Source organism: Canis lupus, chromosome 7 (assembly GCF_048164855.1).
Source record: "Canis lupus baileyi chromosome 7, mCanLup2.hap1, whole genome shotgun sequence".
NCBI lineage: Eukaryota > Metazoa > Chordata > Mammalia > Carnivora > Canidae > Canis > Canis lupus.
This window is the reverse complement of record NC_132844.1, coordinates 15,453,440-15,463,078: the sequence shown is the minus strand read 5'-3', so window position 1 is coordinate 15,463,078 and position 9,639 is coordinate 15,453,440. Positions and strand designations below refer to the sequence as shown.

General features: G+C 50.0%; 1 protein-coding gene across 1 annotated transcript; it reads left to right on the top strand.

The window, feature by feature from the left end:
• The first annotated feature begins 2,037 nt into the window (after positions 1 to 2,037).
• POU3F2 (POU class 3 homeobox 2) lies at positions 2,038 to 9,278 on the top strand. Its single transcript, XM_072831996.1, has one exon. It carries the CDS (start codon positions 2,343 to 2,345, stop codon positions 3,672 to 3,674), a length of 1,332 nt encoding a protein of 443 aa, XP_072688097.1. The 5' UTR covers positions 2,038 to 2,342; the 3' UTR covers positions 3,675 to 9,278.
• Positions 9,279 to 9,639: the final 361 nt, after the last annotated feature.

Genomic DNA, 9,639 nt, shown 5'->3' with positions numbered 1-9,639 from the left:
CCGCTCCGTGTGTGTCCTCGCCTCGCCGCGCGGGTGCGCGCGTGGGGGGATGCAGGTCCGTCCGGTTGGCGGCCTGTGGGCTCGCCCCTCCCCTAACCATCTCTCTCTCTCTCTCTCTCTCACACACACACACACACACACACACACACACTCATAAACACAGGGCACGTGGAAATTCTCAGCCAAAGCGCCTGGCCCGGGCGGGTGCTCAGCGTGGTGATTTATAAACAACTCAGCCACTCCCCGAAGAGCTCGTTCCTCGTTAGTCGTGATGAATTCCCCGGCCCGCGCCACTTTGCTGTCTAGCTTGAGATGCTCGGAGGCCCCAAAGTGCTCCCCTTGAGCGTTGTTTTGGCTTCCTTCGCAAACACACGGCCACCGGCAGCGCCAGCGCTACAGCGCGCAGGGCCAAGGGTGAGAGGTGTAGACGCGATTCACTTTCCCTGGGGGTCTCTCTCTCTCTCTCTCTCTCTCTTCCCCGGCAGCAACTTCTGATTCTCTCCGCAGCGCCCGCGCCCTTCTCTTGGCCCTCCGTGGGGGTCCCGCTGCCGCAGCCCGGGTCCCCGCCGGAGGCTCTCGTCCCCGGCTCGCAGGCGCCTAACCCCGCGCGCCGCAGGCACCTGCTCCGGGCCGCGGGGGAACTGACCGCGCGTCGCGCTCGCGCTCGGCAGAGCGGCGGCGCCAGCAGCGTCGGGTCCCGCAGCCTCGCTCCGGAGCTCACGGCTGAAGGCTACGCAGGGAGCTGGGCGAGCGAGCGCCGGAGAGCGGAGTTAGACCAGCCCCACCCGCTGGCGCCCGTAGAAGTTACCAATTAGGACGCCCCCCCCCCACCCCAGCCGCAGCCCATTTCCCCTCGCGCACCCACCCTTCCTCCCTCTCCAGGCAGCTAACGGAAAAGTTGCATCGAAAACCGCCGGCCGCGCAGGGAAGCGCGCGCGCAGCCCCGCGTCCCGGCTTCCCCCGAGCGGCCCTCCGCGCCTCCTGTGCCCCCGGAGGCCGAGCACCTCCCGCCCGCGCTCCTGGGGCCCTGCACGCGGCAGTGGTCTGCCCGCCCAGGATCCGGGTTTTCGAAACGGAAAATCGTGCGCGCGCCCCAGCGTGTGCATCTGCCAGAGACTTTCTGAGTTTTGTTTTGTTTCCAGCCCAGGCCGCTGCGCTGTCAGAGCAGGCAGTTCCGCGCCTTTACAGGAGTTTGGCGCACCAGCGGACGAGCGTGGGCTGAGCCTGCCTGGCGTGGGGTGCTCGCCCAGGGGCGGGGAGGCGACTGGGCCTGGCACCTCGAGGGCAGAGAGCCTGCGCTGGCGGCGGGCTGCAGGGGGAAGGGGAGGACCTTTATTCGGGGCAAAAGTGTCCGCACATCTTGGAGCACGTGGATGCTGAAATACTAACCTTAGGGTGAAAGGAGACTTCAACAGGGGGGCAAGTCTGGCTTCGGGCTCTAGGTTTGAGGAACGCTGGTGTGCCTGCGTGTGTGTGTGTGTGTGTGTGTCCCAAGGTGAATAAAAATGGGACTATACCCCCCTGGCTCCGTGCGACTCGGCCTTTCTTTTTCTCGCTCCTTCACCCCCTCCACCGCAGCCCTAATAGGAAGAGGAGGTAGACTGACACACACACCCGCACCCCCCCCCCCAACACACACACACACACCCTCAAGTGTTCCAAGTGGCTGTGGTCGAAAGAGGGCTGAGGCCGCCCCCCGCCCCCTCCCGCGCCCAGCTCGTCGGCTAGGGAGACAGATGGGGGGCGGGGCCCGTCCTAGAGGGGCGGAGGAGCCCCGGGGTTGGGGAGCCGGGGTGGTGAGAACTAGGAGAATCTGAATTGGGTGGAGAGGGGGGACCGGAGGAGGGCCGAGAGGACTCGCGCCCGGGGAGGGGGGGCGGGAGGGGGAGGGGGCGCCTCTGCGCCAATCGGCGGCGCCGGCCTGGGAGGTTGCTAGCGGTATCCACGTAAATCAAAGGGCGCGGAGCCAATGGGAGGGGGCGGAGGGGGCGGGGCCCAGGCGCGTGCCGCCGCGAGCTGGCGCTGCCAAGAGAGCGGGAGAGAGCTGGAGAGAGCAGGGAGAGGGGGGAGCGCGGAGCTAGTCGGAGAGTGAGCGAGAGCAAGAAGGAGGGAGAGGAGGAGAAAGAGAGCGAGGGCGGGCGGGAGGCGGCGGCGGCGGCGGCAGCGGTAATAGCAGGAGCGGCCACAGAAGGCGTCGGAGCGGGCGTCGGAGCTGCCCGCCGGGGGAGAGAGAGAGAGAGGAGAGAGAAAGGGAGCGAGCGAGCAGAGGAGCCCGAGGCGAAAAAGTAACTGTCAAATGCGCGGCTCCTTTAACCGGAGCGCTCAGTCCGGCTCCGAGAGTCATGGCGACCGCAGCGTCTAACCACTACAGCCTGCTCACCTCCAGCGCCTCCATCGTGCACGCCGAGCCGCCGGGCGGCATGCAGCAGGGCGCGGGGGGCTACCGCGAGGCTCAGAGCCTGGTGCAGGGCGACTACGGCGCGCTGCAGAGCAACGGGCACCCGCTCAGCCACGCTCACCAGTGGATCACCGCGCTGTCCCACGGCGGCGGCGGCGGGGGCGGCGGCGGCGGCGGCGGGGGCGGGGGCGGCGGCGGGGGCGGCGGCGACGGCTCCCCGTGGTCCACCAGCCCCCTGGGCCAGCCGGACATCAAGCCCTCCGTGGTGGTGCAGCAGGGCGGCCGCGGCGACGAGCTGCACGGGCCGGGCGCCCTGCAGCAGCAGCACCAGCAGCAGCAGCAGCAGCAGCAACAGCAGCAGCAGCAGCAGCAACAGCAGCAGCAGCAGCAGCGGCCGCCGCATCTGGTGCACCACGCCGCCAACCACCACCCGGGGCCCGGGGCATGGCGCAGCGCCGCGGCCGCCGCGCACCTCCCGCCCTCCATGGGAGCGTCCAACGGCGGCTTGCTCTACTCGCAGCCCAGCTTCACGGTGAACGGCATGCTGGGCGCCGGCGGGCAGCCGGCGGGGCTGCACCACCACGGCCTGCGGGACGCGCACGACGAGCCGCACCACGCCGACCACCACCCGCACCCGCACTCGCACCCGCACCAGCAGCCGCCGCCGCCGCCGCCCCCGCAGGGCCCGCCGGGCCACCCCGGCGCGCACCACGACCCGCACTCGGACGAGGACACGCCGACCTCGGATGACCTGGAGCAGTTCGCCAAGCAGTTCAAGCAGCGCCGGATCAAACTGGGATTTACCCAAGCGGACGTGGGGCTGGCGCTGGGCACCCTCTACGGCAACGTGTTCTCGCAGACCACCATCTGCAGGTTTGAGGCCCTGCAGCTGAGCTTCAAGAACATGTGCAAGCTGAAGCCTTTGTTGAACAAGTGGTTGGAGGAGGCGGACTCGTCCTCGGGCAGCCCCACGAGCATAGACAAGATCGCAGCGCAGGGGCGCAAGAGGAAAAAGCGGACCTCCATCGAGGTGAGCGTCAAGGGGGCTCTGGAGAGCCATTTCCTCAAATGCCCCAAGCCCTCGGCCCAGGAGATCACCTCCCTCGCGGACAGCTTACAGCTGGAGAAGGAGGTGGTGAGAGTTTGGTTTTGTAACAGGAGACAGAAAGAGAAAAGGATGACCCCTCCCGGAGGGACTCTGCCGGGCGCCGAGGATGTGTACGGGGGGAGTAGGGACACGCCACCACACCACGGGGTGCAGACGCCCGTCCAGTGAACTCGAGCGGGGGGAGGGGCAGAGCGCGGGGCTCCCCCTCCCCTACGGTCCACGGCCCTTCCCCGGCCCCCTTGTTCCCTCTCTAACTTCTGATTGTTCTTTTATTTTAATTATTATTTCCCCGTCCCTTAAAAGGAAAAAAAAAAGATTAATAATAATAAGGAAAGCAACTAAAGCACTGGACTATCCTTTAAACGGTAGCAGGTGTAATGATGTGTTTTGACCTTTACAGGCTAGTACCCAGGCAATGGAGTGGAGTGTCTCATAGAGAGAGTGAGGAGAGAGTGTGTAATAGAGAGAGAGAGAGAGAGAGAGAGCAAGAGAGAGAGAGAGAGATGGCAAGCACTGAGTTAAATACCTGGCAAAACTAAATAAATTAACCAAAAAGGAAAAAAAAAATCCACCAAACCGTGATAAACACAAAACAGCTTCCTGATGCTCGGAGTTGGCACATGCTGCTGTGTTGATTTAATGTGGATCCTCATCAGGAAAGAGGGAAAAATACACATGTGCTTTGATGTAGTCAAAATTTAACCACATAAATTTGCACTGCAAGAAAATTGAAGTTTACATGAACAAATTCATGAACAGATTTTTCTTTCTCCCACCGTTAATTTTGAAATTGCCGGGTTTTGTTTTGTTTTGTTTTATCCAGCAGAGAGAGTTGCAGCCAGCCCTTGGCTACTCTCCATTTCTAACGTTGTCGCGTTGCCCCCTTGTTCTTACTGTTTGTGAACTTTGGTTACTTTCGGTCCCCCCACCCCACCCCAACATTGGTGTAACATCTATTTGCTTCTTTTACCAAAGCAAAAAAAAAAAAAAAAAAAGATTGGCTTCGTACAAAATAAATCCTTCTCTGCTTTCAGGAAACGTGCATGGTCTACCCGCTTTATCCAAGGCAAGAATCCAGTTTGGAATACAAAAATGAGTCAAGCATTGGTTTTTGTTACCAGCCACAAAGTAAACTTCATTTTCAGGCAGTGTTTCTGGGGGAGGTTGCAGGAGGGGAGAAAAAGAAAAATCGATAGTGAGTGACTGATTGCTTCATTTTATCAGGCGGGCCCATTGTGAAAGAGCTCAGAGGAAATGTGGAGGTTAAATATATTTCCAGAGTTGTCCAACAGAAAGTGGCACTTTGAAGAGAACCAGGGAAATATATATCTTCAGAAGCCCCTGTATAGTTCTCTGCCTTCAGTTTTAATAACTTAATTAGGAGGAATTATTTGTGCTGACAGCAGCAGTTAAACTTTGTTCCTCTAATAGCTTTTTTTTTTTTTAACATAAAGAAAATAATCTGGGAACTTAATGGTGTATGCATAGACTGTGTCTTACCACACAAATACCCACATGCATACAGAGGATATCTCCACTCTAGACTGGTTTTGTTTTCACTAGCTCATTTGTTTATCAAATCATATTTAAGGTCCCACACCCTCTTCTCTTATAATTTATTACAGAAAATACCAGTTTGACCTGGACAGCTTTTTTCTCCCTCTTTCACTAAGGAAGCCAAATGAACTGGGGAAAAAAAAAATTGCTATTTTCTATCCTTCCTTTTCTCCCTTTGTTAATAGTTTTAAGTGCGTTTTTTACCTTATCTTGATGGAAAATGGTTAACTCCCATAACAAAAGACTCTACTGGGAAGTGTAGGTGAAAAAAAAACTTCTAACTGTATTGAAAATAAATACCATTAAACTGTGATCAGTTAAAACATTTAAAAATAATCAGCACAAAAGGGCGCTCAAAGGGAAAACACTTTTTATTAATCTTCAAAGTTTGGGGCTTTTTTCTGGTTAAATATTAGGCAAATTTTTCTTTTAAGACATTAAATTCTCAATACCATAAAATTATGGTTCAGCATCAGATTAGCATTGCACTCAGTAGTTAAGGTTTTAGGAAATATGCTTTATATTGTCTCTTCAAACACCTGTGATTGTTTCATTTTCAATGTTTTTGCAAGATAAATGATGACTTATAATGGGCATATTTATTTGCCTGTATTTCATTTCCCCCAACGAATGTCACAAGGAGATGGGCACGGAGCTGCTGCTTCGGGGTGCATCACGCTGCTTGTTCCTGAGGTGTGGGGACTGGCCTTTAGTGAAGCAATCCAGAGCAGGGCAGATAGCCAATGGTAAAGGGAGGAAATGAATTTTCAGATTCTTATTACCAAGTGGGTAAGGTCAGATGCTGGAGTTCAGGGGACGAGTCTATAGCTCCTCTAACTCTCATAGGTTTACTAAGATGAAAGTTACCACTGAACCTTACCACGATGTATATATGTTTAATATCTGTCTTTTGAAATGCAGAAATAGTTTAAATGTTTCTTTGTCTATTTTTCTTTTTTTTTAATGCTACCCAGGGAAATATTTTCATATCATTTTTAAGTGGCCTGCCTCAATGTATATTTATTTCTTTTAAAGCAAAAAGGTTCTGGAAACTGTTTTTCTGTAGCTTTAAATGAGTAGATGAGCAAAATCTATATGGGATGTAATTTTTTTTTTTGTTCAGTCTCTTTAAGAATACTTTGTTTTGGTACATTTGGTTGTGCTTGTGGGGAAAATAAAAACGCAGAGATCCTTATATATTTATGTTAAAGTAATATTTTATTATCTACATAAAACAGAAATGCACAATACCTTCATAGTTTGTTCTAATTATTGAAATATCTTTATTTTATTTTTAAAGATAGTGCCAAGTTTTAAGGGGGGGGGAGAAAACCCTAGACCTTATACTGACTGAGTTGAGTTGTGTGTAAAATACTTCCCTTCCTTTATACTTCATAAAGTTTTGGAATAAATTTTATGCGTATACTGCCAGGTTTCATGTTTATAACTTTCAGAGCTTTTCTTTTCTTTTCTTTTCTTTTCTTTTTTTAAGAGACTACTGTTCTGATTCTAATTCACTTTTCTTTGCAAAAAACTATCAGTTCCAGACCTTTCAGTCACTACACCTATAGCATTAAATTGAAATGGTCATTGGGTTTGAGCCTCGATTTGTTTGCCATTTCATGGTCCGACAAAGAGATGTTTGTCCCCTTTAAATATATGCAGATATCCCTACGTCTTCTTCTTTCCAGGTTACCTTTACCTTGACTGATTGTGCTTTTTTTTTTTTTTTTTTTTTTTTTTGGAGAGCATCAATGGAACTAGGTGGACTTTAATCTTTACCCACATGTTCTCACAAAATTTGGGATCTTAAAAGCAAAGCTTAGTTAAAGGTATTCTTTTTAATCATTAACAAATACCTTTCAACAAAGAATAACTCTGACAATGTGCAAGATGTGTGTTTACCAAGTGATTATTGGTGGGTCCCATGTATGATGCCTGTTAGGTTTACAGAAAAAAAAATGGATTTTGCAATGGTTTATATACTAGTGTCTTTTTCTCTTCGGGCAAGCAAATAGGCTCCAAAGCAGGGCGAGAGAGAAAAAAAAAGAAAAAAAAAAAAACGAAAGAAAGAATGTATGGAAGACACTCAAGGCTGTGATGCTAATAGCAGATTGTTTCAGATATTCTTAGAGGGAACAGTATACTTACCAAAATCAGCTTAAGGTTAGTGCCACATCCAAGCAGTGTTGGGTTAGTTTACAAGTTTGCTGATGTATTTAAAGTCCTCCTTGGAACACTGGTTTAAGTATAAATGTCCATTTTGAAAGGCAGTTTCTGGGCTTATTACATCTGATCATCTTTTCTAACTCCTAGTCAATATTACACAGGTCCCAAACAGATTCAGCCAAATGATCTTATCAATAGTCTGAACGAGAAGTGACAGAAAGAAGAAGTGTTTTGTGACCGCAGACATGCTGATGGGTAAAATGTTTAAGCTGGGTATAGATTTGAGTTCTGGGTCAATATCCTCCTCCATTGTAGGCAGAAAACAAGCAGCATCTGCCCTCTGCAGGGCATTTTAGTGGACCTTGAGAAGGCGGTTTTTGTTCTTAGCCACAGGGGCTACTGACTGGAAACCATCACGTGTTAAACGGACACGCCATGGTTTTGACCCATGCTTGCCGTTCAGATCCTAAAGCTACTCAGGCAGTTTCAATGCCGGTTTGGGGGAATGTATTACACGCCAGAGTGAAAACCTCTATCACTGCCACTGGGAGAAAGAAATGTGTGGGGCAGTCCTCCCTAAGATGTTGGCTAGCCACAATGACAAACCCCTTCTTTCCCCCCAAAGACAATAAATGCAGAATGCGGCCATCCTGAAAGAGCTCCTGTGTTTCCTCAAAATGTGTCACTTTTTAAAATCTATGGCATAAGATGGGGGAGAAACGATCATGTGGGAGAGTTATGTGAAGGTCAGATAGAGGGAATGGCCACAAATAATATTATGCTTGGCACTTGTAGCCATTTCTCGGTTCCCAAGAAGTTACCTCCTGTATATCTGAGATGGCAGCAACAAAAGCACTCTTCTTCACCTCCTGCTCCTACCAGTGGAGGCCACACACTGGTTGGCAGGGTTTTCCGATGACATGGCTTTAATAAAGGCACTCACCTTTCTCATCTTCTTATTTCTCCAAGAGCAACTAGTAAAGAGATGCGACAGCAACAATGGGGAAATATGGCAAGTGAGTCCTTTGGTACCTGTGCACGTCTGTGTAAATGCTGCCTTCTTCTGCCTCTCATTTGCCTTCCTGTGAAGCAGCTTGTTGTAGTGCTGGGGTGCTGGGTGAGAGAAATTACCGTTTTGTCACTGGTTTCTGTGATTTGTCTTTGTTGATTTTTCAATCAGTTTATAGAACCCTGTTCTAGATTCTATTGAATTCCTAGACAAGTTAAAGAATGAGATAAAGAACCGAGCTTTTAACAGGAAAAGAAGGATGGTGAAGGGAGGGTCAAAGGTAAAAGGGTTTCTTTGGGTCTGCTTGGATATTTCAACGAGGCAAAAGGGACAGTGTCTATTTAAAGTGAAGAATGCATCTGGAGGTACTAGCAGTGAATCTTGACAATATGACTAAATGGGATGTTCAGCTAAATTTTATACCAACAGTATCCCTAATGCAAGAAAGTTTACTTTTTCAGTGACGCATCATCTCTTAACTGGGGGCAGAGGGTGGTAGGAGAGAACCAGGGCTCCTGGTACCTATTCTGGCCACTTGGTTCAGTACAGGAAATAATGCAAAAGTGGCAGGGGCTTGCCACTTGGCTAGAAAAATCAAGGAATAAACTTGCCCACCTCTGTAGAACTTGGGCCAGAGTTATTTCAATGCTTCCTCATCTAGAGGCGGGTACAGGAGTGCCAGAAAAATGGCTTTTTAGTTTTCTTAAAGGCTTCGCTTGGTTATGGAGATAAACAATCAGAATATTTTCACATTGTTCTTGTGTTTTGTGGGAAGCTAGGAAATTTGTTTCCTCCTTTATTTTTTAAGAAAAAGAAAAGTTAACTAACTCTACCACGTAGTACTTTACCTTAATAACAACTCTGCTTGGCTTAGCTGTTAGAGGTTTTAGAAACAATATCATATCCCATCAAAACAACCCTGGCCTCTTATTGTTAGAATTCTGGTTGTTGATAACATGAAGATGTAATTCTTTTTTTTAAAAAAAATGTCTGAAATGTTATTTAATACACCAGTAAAAGTGCATCTATATCTTAAAGTTTATTCCTTTCACGTCTTTCTGAGTTTTTATAGCTCTTTGTCTGGGATTTGGGGGGAGGGGGGCAAAAACTTCCATATGCGATTCGTACGTGAAGAGCCTGGGCTCTGGAGTGGTCTGTAGCTGGCGGCAAACAGCTCCCTGCTCTCAGAATGGGGAGCTGTCATCTAGAAAAAAAGAAGGAAATAAATGCCCCACAAAGACTCACTTGTCACTGATTTTAGAAAGACAGGGGAGCATTAGGACCCCATCTGAGCAATATGGAGGGGATTTTGATTGTTATAAATTGTATACGATTAACTCTCGGTGTGCAGAACGACGGCAATAGGAAACCTCGCTGTGGAGTAAATTTGAATCTGCA

Bases quoted from the DNA above. Each gene is read 5' to 3' on its own strand.
- POU3F2 (XM_072831996.1), top strand. From the start codon at position 2,343: ATGGCGACCGCAGCGTCTAACCACTACAGCCTGCTCACCTCCAGCGCC.